Source organism: Carassius gibelio, chromosome B1 (genome assembly GCF_023724105.1).
Source record: "Carassius gibelio isolate Cgi1373 ecotype wild population from Czech Republic chromosome B1, carGib1.2-hapl.c, whole genome shotgun sequence".
Classification (NCBI taxonomy): Eukaryota; Metazoa; Chordata; class Actinopteri; order Cypriniformes; family Cyprinidae; genus Carassius; species Carassius gibelio.
Genome location: NC_068396.1, coordinates 1,989,232 through 2,008,724, shown reverse-complemented (window position 1 = coordinate 2,008,724; position 19,493 = coordinate 1,989,232). Strand labels below are relative to the sequence as shown.

Sequence of the window (19,493 nt, the reverse complement as noted above, 5' to 3'; positions counted from 1 at the left end):
TAAGCATATCTTTAATTGTACTTCAGCACAAATAAAGTGCATTAAGTGCTAAATGAATTCTTCCAATTTAGCAGACTTTAAGTATAGCTACCAGTTTAGCAAAGCTACTAAAAGTACAGCTGCATGGCATTTTATTAAGTATATGCATTTGTAGTATACTTAACATGAAATGATTGTATTTCAGAAGCATTTAGGTATTTTGGGTAGTCCCCATTCGCTGTCATTGTATGAGGTAGAGCAGCCTGAACATTCTGCTGAGCTTCTCCTTTCGTGCTGCACTGAAATAGAAAGTCACACAGGCTCTGAAGGACATGAGGAGGGCAAGTGAATGACATTAGTGTTTGTTTTCGGGCGATCTGTCGCTTTAAAGGGATCTTTCCCAGCGCTTGTGTAGAGTGTACTGCAGTGATCTGCTATTGCGGAGGAGAATTCTGCATAGGGAACTCCCTGCACCGCAACTTTCACCAATAAACCGACGAATCTGCCGCTCACGATGAGAGAGAGAGAGAGAGAGAGAGAGAGAGAGAGGCTCGAATGCGCTGCTCGTGCTCTGCTCTGAATGTGGCGGATCAGTGCAGGATCAGTGCAGGATTCTGATCCAGAACGAGCGAAAGTTTGACGCAGAACATCATGCGAGAGTTAGTGTGGATCTGCTGCTTCGTGCTGCTGTGTGTCGGCTGCTCCTCACAGCGTAAGTACGCCAAGCGAGCCCTTACTCCCTGCACTGACCACTAACTAGTGCGATCCGCAGAAGTTGAGAGTTTCTGCTGTTTTCAGTGTCCGTGTCTCCGAAGGAGGCGAGCGAGTTTCTCCGGAGACACCGGAGAGCGAACCAGGTGTTCGAGGAGACCAAGCAGGGTCATCTGGAGAGGGAGTGTGTGGAGGAGAAGTGCACTAAAGAGGAGGCGAGAGAAGTGTTTGAGAATGACCCTGAGACGGTAAGAGTAATGCTGACTAACTAGTGTGCGCTACTGCCCTGGATGCTCTGGAGACCTCTTCAATCTGTAATGATTCTGTGCTGCTCCCTTGTTAGTGTGCACTCAGTGATTGTCACTTAATTATTAGCTCTGCCGCGATTAATCGGTTCAGTCGATGCATTCGACTCGAGCTTATTTTTTATGTGATTTTTCATCTTCATCGTCATCTTCTGTAATAATAGTGCCAATCCCTAGTTAGTGTGCAGTTGATGATGCTCACTAACTAACTAGCTCTACCGCGATTAATCGATTTAGTCATGCATTGGACTCCAGTTTATTTTTGGTGTGATCTTTCATCCTCCTCATCCTCTTCTGTAATGATAGTGTTGACTCGATGATGCTCCCTAACTAACTAAAAACTAATTGGCCATTGTACCCTTCTGCTTCGATTAATTGGTTTAGTTCATGCATTGAGCATCCTCATCATCGTCTTCTGTAATGATCGCGTTATTCCCTAGTTAGTGTGCAATCATCAGTGCTGACTAACTAATTAAACCCTGCTGCGATTAATCGGTTTAGTACATATTCTTTATTCTAGCTGATGTTTGATGTGATCTTTCGTCCTCATGATCCTCTTCTGTAACGATAGTGTCGATCACTAGTTAGTGTGTACTTGATGTTGCCTACTAACTAGTTAAACCCTGCTGTGATTAATCGGTTTAGTACATGTTCTGCATTCTAGCTGATGTTTGATGTGATCTTTCGTCCTCATAGTAATAGTGCCGCTTCATGGTTAGTATGCACTCGGAGGTGCTCACTAACTCTTTAATTAGCTAGCGTGCTGCTGCCACGATTAATCGGCTTAATTCCAACTAATGTTTGATTATCAAGCGTGCTTCTGAGCGATTGATCATTTTAGTCAATGCTCTGGATTCCATCTTTTGTTTGATGTATTCCTTCATGATGATTCTGTGCTGCTTCTTAGTGTACACTATATACTCCCTAGTAGGCCTGCAGTTGTCCATCTGACCGGGAGACTGTCCAATTTATAAGGTGTAAACTTAATAGAACTCTTAAATAACTGACAGACTGATTGTCTTACAGACTGACAGTATCTCTAGCTGTTCTGAGTCCTTGACTCTTCGCACCAAACTACATACTGAGTTGTAAGTTTGTAACAAAAACATGATACAAATGTGAAATATTAGTTCTTTCCACCAGAGCATCCTGCGCTGATGCTGTCATTACTGTCACATATTCAGGAACACTGCAGGAATATGATTCCTCAAACAGAGACTGTTCTCCAATGGGAGCTCATATGCAAATGTGCCGCTCTTTGTGTCTTCTGATTGGTCCCTGAGGGGCGTGTCACCGCTGTGACTGACAGCTGAGTCTGGAATGTGTTTTTGATACAGAATGAATTCCAGTGTGGCGGCGCATGTCTGACGCGTCGTTCCCTGCAAGCATCTCATGAATGTGCTGCTTAGATTAAATCCTGTTTGCTCTTTAAATGAGGATTGGGAATGTTTAGGAAACATGAAAGATTATGACGCCCTGATACTTTCTATTATTAGCTGGAGTCCACTTCAGTTGCAGAGTACAGACACATGCCTGCACTGCAAAAAAGATTTTCTTCCTTAGTAGTTTAGTCTTGTTTTCTTGTATAAATATCTAGAAATTCTGCAATTAAGATGCATTTACTTAATGAGTAAAATTACATATATTTTGTCTTGTTTTCAAAAACAAAATGGTTTTTGCTGAAAACAAGTAAAAATATCTGAAGGCAGGGTAAGAAAAATAATCTTGTTTACAAATATATTTGCATATTTATGTACTTTGGTATACTAATGTGGTATAATTACAGTGTATTTGATCGTGTTAAAGTCCAACAATTGTAAGGATCCTTCAGGTACATGTTAAATATCTTGCACTTAAAGACTGATATTATTTAAAAATCATACAGTCCTCATCAAGAGTGACATTAAAAAAAAAACATTTTCAGCTTAATATTAGTAAGTGTGCATTGTGCACAAGTGGTACTCCAAATAAAGTTTAATTACTATTTTTTATATCGTTAAGTCTTGAGCGATATGTCAGTAAATATGTTAATAGATTTGAACTATACTTAGAATTAAATAAATGTATTTATTAGGGTCGGTCTACTGAGAGTAAAGTCTTGCGTGTCAGAGATGCTGTATTTTCACTCACTGCATGCATTATTCACTGCAGCACATGCGACCGGCTTCTCTGATGCTGCAGGGTGTGTGTGTGTGTCTGTGAGTGTGTGTGTGTGTGTGAGTGAGTCAGCATGCCGGTTACCAGCGTACTTACACAGGAGACTAGTTTAAGAGTTGCATGACTTTAATACACAGAGGACATGACATCGATTAGCTCCGGGGTCACACATGAATCATCTGCTCTCATTAATGCTGTTGTATTAATACTGCAGGGATATTAATGTACATAATGAGACTGAAGTCTTCTGTAGATTTACTCCGGGTGTGTGTGTGTGTGTGTGTGTGTGTGTGTCGTTTCACACCATCATCTCTGAGACACATTATCCACCCTCATGTAAGACAAAGCCTGGGCTCGACGTGTCAGGACAGGAACTGTCTGTGCAGTTCTCATGTGTCTTCATAACTAACCAAAACCTCTCACACTGTTTATGTTTTATATATATATATTATATTATATATATATATATATATATATATATATATATATATATATATATATATATATATATATATATATATATATATATATATATATATATATATATATATATATATATATTAGTAATTTCTCATCATGATTTCTTGTCTTTTGTAGGAATACTTCTACCCAAAGTATCAGGGTGAGTCTGCACTGTTTTCTGTGTGTTGTAATTGTTTTCTAATGAAGGCTAAAATGATTTCATAAATACAGTTTATATATATACAGTCTTGTTCAAAATAATAGCAGTACAATGTGACTAACCAGAATAATCAAGGTTTTTAGTATATTTTTTATTGCTACGTGGCAAACAAGTTACCAGTAGGTTCAGTAGATTGTCAGAAAACAAACAAGACCCAGCATTCATGATATGCACGCTCTTAAGGCTGTGCAATTGGGCAATTAGTTGAAAGGGGTGTGTTCAAAAAAATAGCAGTGTCTACCTTTGACTGTACAAACTCAAAACTATTTTGTACAAACATTTTTTTTTCTGGGATTTAGCAATCCTGTGAATCACTAAACTAATATTTAGTTGTATGACCACAGTTTTTTAAAACTGCTTGACATCTGTGTGGCATGGAGTCAACCAACTTGTGGCACCTCTCAGCTGTTATTCCACTCCATGATTCTTTAACAACATTCCACAATTCATTCACATTTCTTGGTTTTGCTTCAGAAACAGCATTTTTGATATCACCCCACAAGTTCTCAATTGGATTAAGGTCTGGAGATTGGGCTGGCCACTCCATAACATTAATTTTGTTGGTTTGGAACCAAGACTTTGCCCGTTTACTAGTGTGTTTTGGGTCATTGTCTTGTTGAAACAACCATTTCAAGGGCATGTCCTCTTCAGCATAGGGCAACATGACCTCTTCAAGTATTTTAACATATGCAAACTGATCCATGATCCCTGGTATGCGATAAATAGGCCCAACACCATAGTAGGAGAAACATGCCCATATCATGATGCTTGCACCTCCATGCTTCACTGTCTTCACTGTGTACTGTGGCTTGAATTCAGAGTTTGGGGGTCGTCTCACAAACTGCCTGTGGCCCTTGGACCCAAAAAGAACAATTTTACTCTCATCAGTCCACAAAATGTTCCTCCATTTCTCTTTAGGCCAGTTGATGTGTTCTTTGGCAAATTGTAACCTCTTCTGCACATGCCTTTTTTTTAACAGAGGGACTTTGCGGGGGATTCTTGAAAATAGATTAGCTTCACACAGACGTCTTCTAACTGTCACAGTACTTACAGGTAACTCCAGACTGTCTTTGATCATCCTGGAGGTGATCATTGGCTGAGCCTTTGCCATTCTGGTTATTCTTCTATCCATTTTGATGGTTGTCTTCCGTTTTCTTCCACGTCTCTCTGGTTTTGCTCTCCATTTTAAGGCATTGGAGATCATTTTAGCTGAACAGCCTATCATTTTTTGCTCCTCTTTATAGGTTTTCCCCTCTCTAATCAACTTTTTAATCAAAGTACGCTGTTCTTCTGAACAATGTCTTGAACGACCCATTTTCCTCAGCTTTCAAATGCATGTTCAACAAGTGTTGGCTTCATCCTTAAATAGGGGCCACCTGATTCACACCTGTTTCTTCACAAAATTGATGACCTCAGTTATTGAATGCCACACTGCTATTTTTTTGAACACACCCCTTTCAACTAATTCAACTAATTGCCCAATTGCACAGCCTTAAGAGCGTGCATATCATAAATGCTGGGTCTCATTTGTTTTCTGAGAATCTACTGAACCTACTGGTAACTTGTTTGCCACGTAGCAATAAAAAAATATACGAAAAACCTTGATTATTCTGGTTAGTCACATTGTACTGCTATTATTTTGAACAAGACTGTATATATTGAGCTGATGGTTTGCTGAATCATCTGCTGATGCTGATGGAGATGTTTGATTCTCTTTAATGCTCCAGCTTGTATGAAGAAGTTTGGAGACTCTGAGAAGAAGAAACAGGATCTGATCACCTGTGTCCACAGTGAGTGACCCACACACATCCAGCCACCCACCCACCCACCCACACATCCATCCATCCATCCACCCTTCCATCCATCCATCCATCCAGCCATCCATCCAGATACATCTTTTCATTTTTATAATCTCTCTCTCTCTGTGTCCCACAGATATTCCAGACCAATGTTCTCCGAACCCCTGCAATCCTCATGGGACGGTGCGCTGTGAAGACAAAAAGGGTGAATTCCAGTGTCATTGTTTCACAGGATGGAGCGGTGTCAGGTGTGAGAAAGGTACAAACACACATCAGCTGTTCAGACACTCGCATTCAGGTTAAAGATGCTGATGAATATTATTCTCTGGATCATTTATTCAAAAACAATTAAAATGCAGTTCCCACAGACAGTATCTTAGCCATTGACTGTAAAAATGTGCATGTGTCTACAGTCTGCAGTCAAAGCATCCCAGTAGAACTGCTGTCATCTTCACACAGTGATGTCATTCAGAACCAGAGTCTGCGCAGTAATGATTCTTTCAGAGCATGAGTCTGCGGAATAATGATTCATTCAGAGCACGAGTCTGCGGAATAGTGATTCATTCGGAGCACGAGTCTGCGGAATAATGATTCATTCAGAGCACGAGTCTGCGGAGTAGTGATTCATTCGGAGCACGAGTGTGCGCAGTAGTGATTCATTAGGAGCACGAGTCTGCACAGTAGTGATTCATTCGGAGCACGAGTCTGCGGAGTAGTGATTCATTCGGAGCACGAGTGTGCGCAGTAGTGATTCATTAGGAGCACGAGTCTGCACAGTAGTGATTCATTCGGAGCACGAGTCTGCGGAGTAGTGATTCATTCGGAGCACGAGTCTGCGGAGTAGTGATTCATTCGGAGCACGAGTCTGCGGAGTAGTGATTCATTCGGAGCACAAGTTTGCGCAGTAGTGATTCATTCGGAGCAAGAGTCTGCGGAGTAGTGATTCATTCGGAGCACGAGTGTGCGCAGTAGTGATTCATTAGGAGCACGAGTCTGCACAGTAGTGATTCATTAGGAGCACGAGTCTGCACAGTAGTGATTCATTCGGAGCACGAGTCTGCGGAGTAGTGATTCATTCGGAGCACGAGTGTGCGCAGTAGTGATTCATTAGGAGCACGAGTCTGCACAGTAGTGATTCATTCGGAGCACGAGTCTGCGGAGTAGTGATTCATTCGGAGCACGAGTCTGCGGAGTAGTGATTCATTCGGAGCACGAGTCTGCGGAGTAGTGATTCATTCGGAGCACAAGTTTGCGCAGTAGTGATTCATTCGGAGCACGAGTCTGCGGAGTAGTGATTCATTCGGAGCACAAGTTTGCGCAGTAGTGATTCATTCGGAGCACGAGTCTGCGTAGTGATTCATTCGGAGCACGAGTGTGTGCAGTAGTGATTCATTCGGAGCACGAGTCTGTGCAGTAATGATTCATTCAGAGCACGAGTCTGCACAGTAATTATTCATTCAGAGCACGAGTCTGCACAGTAATTATTCATTCGGAGCACGAGTCTGCGCAGTGGTGATTCATTCAGAGCACGAGTCTGCACAGTAATTATTCATTCAGAGCACGAGTCTGCGCAGTAGTGATTCATTCGGAGCACGAGTCTGCGCAGTGGTGATTCATTCAGAGCACAAGTCTGCACAGTAATTATTCATTCAGAGCACAAGTCTGCACAGTAATTATTCATTCGGAGCACGAGTCTGCACAATAATTATTCATTCGGAGCACGAGTCTGCACAGTAATTATTCATTCAGAGCACGAGTCTGCACAGTAATGATTCATTCGGAGCACGAGTCTGCGCAGTGGTGATTCATTCAGAGCACGAGTCTGCACAGTAATTATTCATTCGGAGCACGAGTCTGCGTAGTAGTGATTCATTCGGAGCACGAGTCTGCGGAGTAGTGATTCATTCGGAGCACGAGTCTGTGCAGTAATGATTCATTCAGAGCACGAGTCTGCACAGTAATTATTCATTCAGAGCACGAGTCTGCACAGTAATTATTCATTCGGAGCACGAGTCTGCGCAGTAGTGATTCATTCGGAGCACGAGTCTGCACAGTAATTATTCATTCAGAGCACGAGTCTGCACAGTAATTATTCATTCGGAGCACGAGTCTGCGCAGTAGTGATTCATTCGGAGCACGAGTCTGCACAGTAATTATTCATTCAGAGCACGAGTCTGCGCAGTAGTGATTCATTCGGAGCACGAGTCTGCGCAGTGGTGATTCATTCAGACCACGAGTCTGCACAGTAATTATTCATTCGGAGCACGAGTCTGCGCAGTAGTGATTCATTCGGAGCACGAGTCTGCGGAGTAGTGATTCATTCGGAGCACGAGTCTGCGGAGTAGTGATTCATTCGGAGCACAAGTTTGCGCAGTAGTGATTCATTCGGAGCACGAGTCTGCGGAGTAGTGATTCATTCGGAGCAAAAGTTTGCGCAGTAGTGATTCATTCGGAGCACGAGTCTGCGGAGTAGTGATTCATTCGGAGCACGAGTGTGCGCAGTAGTGATTCATTAGGAGCACGAGTCTGCGGCTTAGTGATTCATTCGGAGCACGAGTCTGTGCATTAATGATTCATTCAGAGCACGAGTCTGCACAGTAATAATTAATTCGGAGCACGAGTCTGCACAGTAGTGATTCATTCGGAGCACGAGTCTGCGCAGTAGTGATTCATTCAGAGCACGAGTCTGCACAGTAGTGATTCATTCGGAGCACGAGTCTGCGCAGTGGTGATTCATTCAGAGCACGAGTCTGCACAGTAATTATTCATTCAGAGCACGAGTCTGCGCAGTTATGATTCATTCAGAGCACGAGTCTGCACAGTAATGATTCATTCGGAGCACGAGTCTGCGGAGTAGTGATTCATTCAGAGCACGAGTCTGCACAGTAGTGATTCATTCGGAGCACGAGTCTGCGCAGTGGTGATTCATTCGGAGCACGAGTCTGCGGAGTAGTGATTCACTCGGAGCACGAGTCTGTGCAATAATGATTCATTCGGAGCACGAGTCTGCGAGAGTAATGATTCACTTGGAGCACGAGTCTGCACAGTAGTGATTCATTTGAATCAGTTGGAACACCGTAGCAACCACATAGCTACAGATTTGGCAATCTCGGCCTTGGCAAACAATCAGAACACCCAGCAACATGTTAACAATCATTCAGAACACCTTAGCAACTGTGTGTGTTAACCAAAAAGATACGTCTTGTAACAATACCTTTTGTTTTTAATTGGTAGTTAGAAAAATCACCCAGAACTATGGAATTACATTTGGTTCAATAATAATGAACGAAACTTTGACACAAACCTTTCGTTGGGGCGGGCTTAACTGTGGTCTACTCTGATTGGATAGTGAGCTTTTGATGGACAGGTGCTCTCTGACCTGAAAGTTCATTGTTTTCATTTTCATTGTGTTTTTCTTCTTTTGTAATGGCATAGTTTTGATAGTTTCTGAAAAAGTTATGTTCCGTTTTATAAAGTTTCATTCATTATTATTGAACCAAATGTAATTCCATACAGAAGAGTCTAGTAACTAATGCCGCGTTTCCACCGAAATTACCCGGAACATTTGTACCAGGAACTTTTTTTCCCAGGAACTTTTTTCCCCCCAGACCTGTTGCTTTCTGTGTTTCCACCGCGGTGTAAAGTACCGGGTAGATTAGGCAAATAGATTGGTGACGTAGGTCTGCGCGCGTTTCTCAATACAAAGTACCGCTGATTAAAAAAAAAAAAAAAAAAGTACGCTGATTTTGGACGTGCATCCTCGGTAGTTGGTTCAGACTTTGTGCATTCCTCTGGGGAGTGTGATGTCCGCGACGACGCAAGTCCGGTAAATCTATAAACAGCAGCGTACTTGATAACTTCAGTCTGCTCGTCCTGGCTACTGCAATTTTCCTTACTGTATATTTACAATAAAACGAAATATGATATCAAATACCACTGCCTCCTTTCGTTTTCATTTAAGCATAATAACAACTGCAGAAATGTACTTAGTTCAGGGAAATGTGTATACAGCCATTAAAATGAAACGAAATATTATATAAATTCGCCTTTTTTATTTTCATTTTAACATATAGATAAATTGAATACAGACCAAAGAAAACCTGTTAGATTTACCCCGCAGCTGAATTATATTTTATGTTTAACCACTAAAGACACATCAGAGCCAGCGGCACATATCAGAAGGTCTATCCCAGGAGAGGCTTCTTCTCGGCGGATACATGAGGACTGAGCTCCCGCTAATCGAGTGGAGCTCACCGTCTACGAGATCGGCGAAACACATTTTTAAATAGGCGCTGTCTTTATAAATAAACAACAGATTTGAGTTTTAAACAACTACATTCTCGCCTGAAATACTTTTAAAATTACATTTCATGACACAATAACAGTAATATTTTGAAAATGTTGATCCGAATAAATGGTGGTTGAACTCAACCAATGCTGCGTGAACTCAACCAATCAGCATGTTTAGCGCCAAAGTCCCGCCCCCGAAAGTTCCGGAACTTTAAAAAAGTACCACCTCGCCAGCAGGGACTTTCTGGGGTGCATTTTTTGACCCGGAACTTTTATTTAGTTCCTGGTTCCTGCGGTGGAAACACACCAAGTACCGGACCAAGTCCCTAGTTCCTGGGTAAAGTTCCTGCGGTGGAAACGCGGCTTAATACTCTGTTCAGCGTTTGCTCAGTGGATGTGTGACTCACAGCAGAGTGTCCGTCACGTCTCTGATGATTCACCTTCAGTGGAAAGTGTGAGGGACTTTCTGACTCCGCCCACCGGGGGCCTCTCCAGCCAATCCCGAGTCCCGAGCTGCTCCTGATTGGCTAACGGCGTGTGTGTTTGTGGTTTGCAGATGTGGATGAGTGCAGCAGAGCGAACGGTGGATGTGTGCACCTCTGTAACAACACCATGGGCAGTTACCACTGCTCCTGTCGTCATGGATACACACTCTCGGGTCACCACATGTGTCTGGGTATCTAAATCTCATTCTTATTTTAAGATTTATTAATTTTATACAGTTTTATTATTTAAGTATTTAATAAAATCAACAATATTGTAGTACGGGGTATACTGTGTACTTTGAATGCAGTAGTATGTAGAATGTAGTTTTTGATAAAAAAAATTTTAATCTAATATTTTAATATCTAAACTTAATAAAACTATTATTTTAACCCAATTAATGTTTTTTTTATTATTATTGTTATTATTATTTTTTACCTACTTTTTGTAAATATATATATGTATATGGATGTATGTATGTATGTATGTATTATTGTAATCTAGTTCCTTTTTTATATTTATATTTTTAATTGAATTAGCTTAATCTTATTTTTTAACAATTAATTTATTATAATGCCATTTTTATATGTCTGTTGTTGTTTTTTTACCTGCTTTTTCTAAACCTCTGCACTGATGATAACTGATGATCTCTCTGCCTCATGATGCAATATAATAGATAAGAATGATGTTCTTGTTGATAATATGACAGTTTCTTCACTTCTGCGAATGCTTTCTCCTCCAGAATGAAAACACAGATCATCTTTAGCAGCTGTGCGTCTGATTGTGTATCAGTGATCTCAGGGGTTCATCAGGCAGATGTTTCCTGGTTTCTCTGCAGATGTGGACGAGTGTGTGGAGACTCCAGACGTCTGCGGATCTGCGCGCTGCTCAAACCTCGACGGGAGCTTTGACTGCTTGTGTGAGGACGGCTTCGTCTATGACAACATCTCCAAGAGCTGTGTAGGTGAGTTTACAGCCAGCACACACACTGCTGACCAAAGCCATTACTACACTAGTATTATCAGCAGTTATTTCTGTCTACAAGAAAGAGAGAAAACTCTAATATTAAACCTCTTAGAGGAGAGATCAAATGAGTCCTGATTTGGATGAATGTGAGTATTGTGTGTGTTTGAGCTCATGCTCCTGTTGTTCCGGTCAGACGTGGACGAGTGTGTGACGCACGTGTGTGAGGAGGAGTGTGTGAACACACCGGGAAGTTTCCGCTGCTACTGTGACGGACGGCAGGGAAAGAGACTGGGACAAGACTTCAGGAGCTGTGAGGTGATCACACACACACACACACACACACACACACACACGCGCACACACACACACACTCAGTCACTCACACACACACACACACACTCACATCCTCACACTCAAACACGCACACACACACACACACATACTCAGTCACTCACACACACACACACACACACACTCACTGTGTTCTGGATAAATAAACTAAAATAGTGAGAATATTTGGCTCATCTTCCTGTCTGTGTGTCTGAAGCCCATCGAGCTTCACCGATCGCTGGACATGAGGAAGAACTCCCGCTCGCTGTACCTCGGACGCATGTTCAGCGGGATTCCTGTGGTCCGACTGCGCTTCCGCCGCAGGGTTCTGACCGGGTGAGCGCGCCTGCACTGTTACATCTTGATGGTTTTATTTTATTTATACAGCACAACAGCACAAGCTTGACCAAAGTACTGTACAGTAGAAACAGTTAATAAATAAGACCAATATCTCAGTAAGGAAAAAGACAAAAGTTTGCATCCCCCTTTCAGAATCTGCTACATTTAGCTTATTTTACCAAAATAAGAGTGATGATGTAAAATGCATGTTATTGTTTCTTTAGTACTGACCTGAAGAAGATATTTCAGATGTTTAGAAAATAATAGCTGAATTTATAAAAATGACCCTGTTCAAAAGTATTCATCCCCTTGACTCTGAACACTGTGTTGTGAGCTGAATGATCCACCGCTGTGTGTTTGTGTTCAGTGATAGTTGTTCCTTGTTTGTCCTGAACAGTTCAACTGTCTGCTGTTCTTCAGAAAAATCCTTCAGCTCCCAATCATTCTTTGGTTTTGCAGTATTTTGGTGTATTTGAACCCTTTCCAACAATGACTGTGTGATTCTGAGATCCATCTTTTCACACTGAGGACAGCTGAGGGACTCGAACACAACTATTACAGAAGATTCAAACCCTCGCTGATGCTCCAGGAGATAAAACCATGCGTTAGGAGCCGGGCGTGAAAACTTTTGAATTAGAAGATCAGGGTAAATTTAACTTATTTTGTCTTCTGGGAAACATGTACGTATCTTCTGTAGCCTCTGAAGGGCAGTACTAAATGAAAAAAATATGATATTCAGGCAAAATAAGGAAAATGTGCACATCTCCATTCAGTTCAAAAGTTTTCACGCCCGGCCAGAACAGGGTCATTTTTATAAATTCAGCTACTATTTTCTAAACATCTTTTATGTGAAATATCTTATTCAGGTCAGTACCAATGCATTTTCTATCATCCTTCTTATTTTGGTAAAATAACTAACATTTTGCAGATTCTGAGTTTTTTGACATCAGCTGTAATTAAATAAGCAAATAAAGCAAACATCACATGAAAGCACGATGGCCACTTTATTAGATCAATCTGCTGAACCAAAAGCTAACTCTAATAAATACAGTTACTGTGACATCTCGTTTGATGCTGACTTCCTGTTTCCTCTCAGATTCACAGCAGAGTTTGACCTCAGGACCTATGACCCTGAGGGCGTGATCTTCTTCGCCGGTGGACACTTGAACAGCTCCTGGATTGTTCTGGTGATGCATCATGGGAAGCTGGAGCTGCAGCTGAAGTACGGAGCTGTGAGTCGAGTGACCAGCAGTGGACCGCAGGTCAATGACGGCCAGTGGCATAAGGTCAGAGGTCACTGCAGGGGTCACACTAATAACAGACTAATAGCATTGAGCCATTCATATATGACACATGGAGCTCATGGGAGATGCAGGTTCGAGTTTAGCTTGAAACGTTTCACAATCCTGGGCCATGTTCATGAAACATTGCTCCTAAAAACTGGGGGGGATTCCCCATTAAAGTAAAGATCCTAGTAAAGAAAAAAAGTCACTCAGAAACCATCTAAACCCTTAAAAGAGCTCTTAATGTCAGAAAATAAGTTAATGTACAGTTCCCTTCGATTTATTCCTTAAATGTAAAAAAATTAAAAAGACTTAAAAAGGTATTTTAGAAAATCTAAACTCAATCTCTTGTGTTTTTATTTCGATGTACACATCAATGATTGGTAAAACCGAATCAATCTGAATAATGACTATGTTGTCTTCTGTAGAGCTGAAATTCTATTAATTTCATAACTGATGAATTTTACTTCCTGTTTGTTTCTGTAAAGCTTCTCTATTTGTATTGTATGAAGCGCTGTCTCCTGATTGGTCTGCTCAGATCTCGGTGGAGGAACAGGGGCGGAGCCTCGTGATCAAGATTGACAGGGAGGCGGTGATGAAGATCGCAGTGAACGGAGATCTGTTCACGCTGAATAAAGGCATGCATGAGCTCAACCTGACAGTGGGCGGCGTTCCCTTCAGAGACGATGGGCTGGTCAGCAGGGTGAGCTTCAGTCTTTATCTGATGTGAAAAAAAGAAATGAATTAACTCTTTCCCCTCCAAACACAGAATTATTCTGTGTTGCCGCTGTTATACACTTGGGGGCGATTTTGCGCATCTCTTGAATCAGAAGTGTTGATAAAAAAAGAAATGCTTGAAGCTAGATAAATCCATCCATCCAGGATGTTCATGTCTTTCTTTTTTCAGTCGAAATGAACAGGATTTTTCTCCATATAGTGGACTTCAGTGGGGATCAACGGGTTGAAGGTTAAAAATGTTTCAGTGCAGCTTCAGAGGGATCTACAGCACTGAAATCACAAAATAAATTACATTTAAAAAATATATTACATTAGAAAACAGTTATTTTAAATAGTCAAAATATTTGACAATATTACTGCTTTTGCAGAAGAGAATTTTTTTTAAAAACATTAAAACTCTTACTGTTTGACTGGTAGTGTATGTGAACATATAGTTTGAAGTTAAAGATATGAATATTAATAAGGTGAGTTTGAGGTGTTTATTTGACAGTTATTTCACATTTCTCGTTTGTATGAAGGCTAAATACAAATAAAAGGTGAAGATTCATTTTCTAGTGCCATTTTATCCCCCTAAAATATTCTATAGTTTTTATAAGAGGAGGTTTCATAGACATGGCAAATTATAAAGAAATGTGTGTTTATATATATCGTATAGGGAATAATATCGTATAGACTGAAATTTTGGCTGTATCATTCAACCCTAGGTTAACCCTCGCCTGGACGGGTGTATGAAGGACTGGCGCTGGTTGACCGGTGAGGACACGTCCATTCAGGACACCGTCCAGCACAACGAGCGCATGCAGTGTTACACCGTCGAAGACCACAGCGCCTTCTACCCCGGACACGGATTCGCCTTCTTCAACCACAGCCACGGTGTGCCACCTGACATCACACACACATCACACACACGTCACACACACATCACACACACGTCACACACACGTCACACACACGTCACACACACGTCACACACACGTCACACACACATCACACACACATCACACGTCACGTTTCACGCATGACCTGCAGCACAGAAACACTCAGCAGCACACGTGTGTTTGGAACAATAGACATCAATGCCAAAAATCATTAGGATATTAAGTAAAGATCATGCTCTGTGAAGATAATTTGTAAATTCCCTACAGTAAATAGATCAAAACATTTCCTTTCCAAGGCAGCATTTCAAATTTTCCTTTTAGTTTTAGAAGTTTAAAGTTTATCATCTAATATTTTATTTTATTTTATTTCAGCTTTATTTCAGTTAGCAAAAAAAGAAGAGATTTTTAAGAATTTAGTTTTCATTAACAGTAACAACACTGGCATGTGTAGATGTGGTTCTATTCGGGGAGAATAAGACAAAACTAAATTTTATTGTATTTTTTATTCGTTTTTATTTTTAGTTTTTCATTTCAATAATTTTGCTGTTTTGTGTTTTTTTTTTTATATGCCTATTTAGTTCATATTTTGATTTCAGTTTAAGTAAATCAAGTTAAACTAAATGAAAATGAGAACTCTAATATTTGTTAATATTTGAGTTGCTTTAAGGTTAGTTTTATTTGGAGTAGCAGTGGCTGTAGCTGTAATAACTCTGTTTCCTGCAGGAGACGCTCAGACGCTCCGTGTTCATGTGACCCTGCGTCCGGCCTCGTCTGTAGGAGTCCTGTTTGCTCTGGTTCATCACGACAGAGTCCCGTTCTCCATCTCTCTGTCAGACTATCACCCAGTGACTCTCGCCTGGTCCGAGGTGTGTGTGTGTATGTGTGTGTGTGTGTGTGTGTGTGTGTGTACAGCAGTGTTAATTTCGTTGACGAAGACTATGACGAAAAATATTCGTCAACTAACCTTTTTCACGGACAAAAACTAAATAAAAAGTCAGATATGATGACGAAAAACATGACGAAATATAACTGACACTTTAGTCAACGAATAAAAATGAGACGAAGATATATGGGAGGGACGAATGGAGAAGAGATCCAATCAGTGCGAATCTTTGAGGGTAGGTTGATCTCAAGGGGCAAGGAACTCGATCGGAAGTTGAAGTCGGGTGGGGGCTGCCATCTTTTAGCAGAACTTCACTTGCGTTAGCATTCCCATTGACTCCCATTCATTTTGGCGTCACTTTGACAGCGAATAACTTTACATTTGAGGCGTTTAAAGACTCTGTTTGTCCGTTATTTATTTCTAAAGATACACGACAATGTATAATGGGCTCCATTACCTTCTATGTTACATTATGGCCCCGTATAAACAGTTTTTGTAAAAAATAGGCTAACGATTGCGTCATAACCACTCGGCTCTCTGTCGCATTACCGTACAGACAGGAGGAGAAGCTCGCAGGCAATTAACTTAATATGGCGTACTGGCGTTACATTTTAAAATACTATACAAAATAATTAATCAGAATACTTACCCCTGCTCACTCATAACAAAGAACTCCCCGCTCGAGCTCGCCTTCTCTGCAAGATTAACGATGACAGTTTGCACGCACAGCTACTAGAAGATTTACATCTGTCAGACAGGTTGCTGACGTCGTCAAGCCTCGTTTGAGTCTGCGCGTCAGAAACGGAAGTGCTAAAAAACGCTAAAACCGGGCTTCATTTGTCTCAATTGAGTTCCAATGGGATCGCTGTGTCCATTTCTTTTACTGTCTATGGTTGATCTATGCAGAAGCAGCCGAGCCTTTTAAAAAGCCGCGGCAAATGCAAGCGCAACAGCTAAACAAAGCAGCAGTTACACAGAAAAGAGAACAAAGATGAGTTTGCAGAAATTTGCACAGTTTCGAGGACGTTTTCATAACAGTTAAGTTGTTTACACAGGGAACTACACTGCAACCTTTTGAAATGCCATTGCGAGCCAAATTTTTATGGGGTCGTAAATGTATCACTGATTATTTTTGTACCTACTTATGTGTAATGCTATGTTTTAATATGAGCATTTATTAAAACAGAAATGTGTATTTTAAGAATACGTTTTATAACGTGCTCCCAGCATTCAACACATCAAGTTGGCTTCAGCCCCGCGCTGCGGGAAACTGAACTGAGCAGCTGGTTACTCGCGCAACACTGAACCGAGATCTCCTTCAGGACGTTTGCGTCCTCCTGCGCCTGAACGAACAAATACAAATCGCATTTTAAATAAACATAAGAAAAAGAGCGAGAAGTGAAAGAGCTCAATTCAGCAGCGCGGTGTTCTGGTGTTCAGGGAGCAAGCAGAGACGCGTCTCAAAGTCTTCTTGCTTTTGTACCGACAACAAATACATACTAAATATGTCGAAATACCCGTCTTGGAAAGTGTGTTCGAAAAAGTCTGTAGTTATGTCTTCAGTGAAAGTAAAGAGTTGGAAAGAAATCGGATGCCTATCTTTATAATGGATGCATTTGTCTCTTAAAGTGACCGCGCCTTATTTACTAGCTCTGCTGTCAGTGTCTTCAATGTATGAAAATGAAAGTAAATCACTTACTGCTCTTGATTGAATTACTTTGTAGTTTTAACAAGAATTTATCCAAAGTCAATCCGAAAATCAGATAGAATAGATTATATTGTTTTACTAGTGACTAAAAAAAAAAAAAAAAAAATATTAGGGACCTGAGCATGTTTTGCTTAAGTGTTTCTTTCTTTAATTTCTAATGCAACCTTTTCACACCACAGACTGAACCAAATTAAGCATTGCATCAGACATTATCAAGATGAATTTGTTGTTCTGACACAGTTTAACCCAGAGTTATTGTCATATTTTATTACCAATTTCTAAACTACAGCAAATAAACTGTGATATTGTAAGAAACGTTGAAGGTGTCTGAATACATTTTGGTTGATTGTGTATTTTATTTTACAGTGAAGACTATGCAGTGCTTTTTTAAATGAACAAAAACAAACTTAAATGTAAACTTTGTGTAAATAGCACAAATAAAGAAATAGAATGAACATACAATACAAATATAATATAGGTGGTTGTCTATTTCAATAATACTGTACTTCATCTTGAAAGAATGTCATATGCATTGCATATCATTCAGGACGAATGCATATCTTTTTCAGAGAGCATGTATATTTTTCATTGAGAGCAGGCCTTGTGTTTATTTTATAAATACCATTCCATAACAGACTGATGGAAACATTTAGTCAAGTCAACTAAGTTGACTTTGTTCTACTAAAAAAAAACTAGACTAAGACTAAAAGACTTAAGACTAGACTAAGACTAAAACTCTTATGATTTTAGTCGACTAAAACTAGACTAAGACTAAAACATTTCAGATGACTAAAATGTGACTAAAACTAAATGGTGTGTTATTCAAAAGACTAAGACTAAGACTAAATCCGAATTTGCTGTCAAAATTAACACTGGTGTACAGCACTAGTATTATCAGCAGCTAATGCAGTGGCATTCATTAAGGTCCTGATCTGTGTCCCGCAGCACGTGCTGGTGTCGTTCGGTGACGTGGTGGTGGCCAGTGTCCCGGTCAACCTGTGTGACGCTCAGACACACACCGTGAACGTGACGGTGTTCGGGAACCGCTCTCTGCTGGAGGTGGATGGACGGCTGGCACAGACGGAGGTGATGGAGGACACACACGCTCTGGATCTGACGTCTTCTTACAGCACCTTTATAGGAGGGATTCCAGGTAATGTCTCACAAATCAATGTCTCAATACATTGACAATACTCTAATGTTCAATATGTTCACCATAATAATAAAACCTGTCCAGTTCTGACCTAGAATGACTTGGAGTCAGATGATCTTGAAATGTGTCTCTCCGGAGGTCGCTGATGTTGTGTGTTTGTGCAGATGTTTCTCTGGTGTCCGCTCCGGTGTCGGCCTTCTACACGGGCTGCATGCATGTGAGGGTCAACGGTCAGCTGCTGGACGTGGACGAGGCCCAACACAAGCACAATGACATCCGCTCTCACTCCTGCCCCCTGGTGGACGCGCAGCAATAACTCGCACACACAGCACAGAGCCATGTCCATGTATTACTCCCATTAGACCAATCAAACACAAGCTACTGAGAGTGTGCTGTAAAATACTGTAACTGTACATTACCACTGTAAACTGCTTTAGAGGAGGATGACTCAAAACACACATCTACCGTTAAAGGCCTCAGGCCTCGATGTAGGTGCTCATCATCATCATCATTCAGAAGCTTTTTTTTTTTTAGTCCCTCAGTTGAGTTCTCCCTTTTCATCTTGCTGAAGTTGTTTTGTATTTTGTTCATGTTTGCGAGACTGAAACGCTTGGTGAAAACTAATAAAGGCGGATGGTGTTGTTATGATGATTTCTCTGTCCTGTAGTGTTCAGCGAACTGATGATGAGTGTCACGTTGCACTGAACTGATTCACTAAAGTTCACTGGTTTTGCTTAATGTGTTTTTCATGCACTGATCACATTTGAGATTTTCAGACTGGTGGAAAGAAAACATTCAAAATCCACATT

The 19,493-nt window shown here is 40.9% G+C and overlaps 1 protein-coding gene across 1 annotated transcript; it reads left to right on the top strand.

The window, feature by feature from the left end:
• Positions 1-310: 310 nt before the first annotated feature.
• Positions 311-19,335, top strand: LOC127948896 (growth arrest-specific protein 6). Its single transcript, XM_052545730.1, has 15 exons — positions 311-691; positions 778-938; positions 3,750-3,774; positions 5,562-5,624; positions 5,770-5,892; positions 10,480-10,599; positions 11,245-11,370; positions 11,566-11,687; positions 11,920-12,038; positions 13,138-13,327; positions 13,863-14,027; positions 14,767-14,935; positions 15,664-15,806; positions 18,477-18,684; positions 18,849-19,335. The coding sequence occupies exons 1-15, from the start codon at positions 631-633 to the stop codon at positions 18,998-19,000; spliced, it is 1,947 nt and encodes a 648-aa protein (XP_052401690.1). The 5' UTR covers positions 311-630; the 3' UTR covers positions 19,001-19,335.
• The last annotated feature ends 158 nt before the right edge of the window (positions 19,336-19,493 follow it).

Coding starts and splice junctions, on each gene's coding strand:
- LOC127948896 (XM_052545730.1), top strand. CDS start 631: ATGCGAGAGTTAGTGTGGATCTGCTGCTTCGTGCTGCTGTGTGTCGGC. Junction 3,775..5,561: donor CTTCTACCCAAAGTATCAGG/GTGAGTCTGCAC, acceptor TTAATGCTCCAG/CTTGTATGAAGAAGTTTGGA. Junction 11,688..11,919: donor AAGACTTCAGGAGCTGTGAG/GTGATCACACAC, acceptor GTGTGTCTGAAG/CCCATCGAGCTTCACCGATC.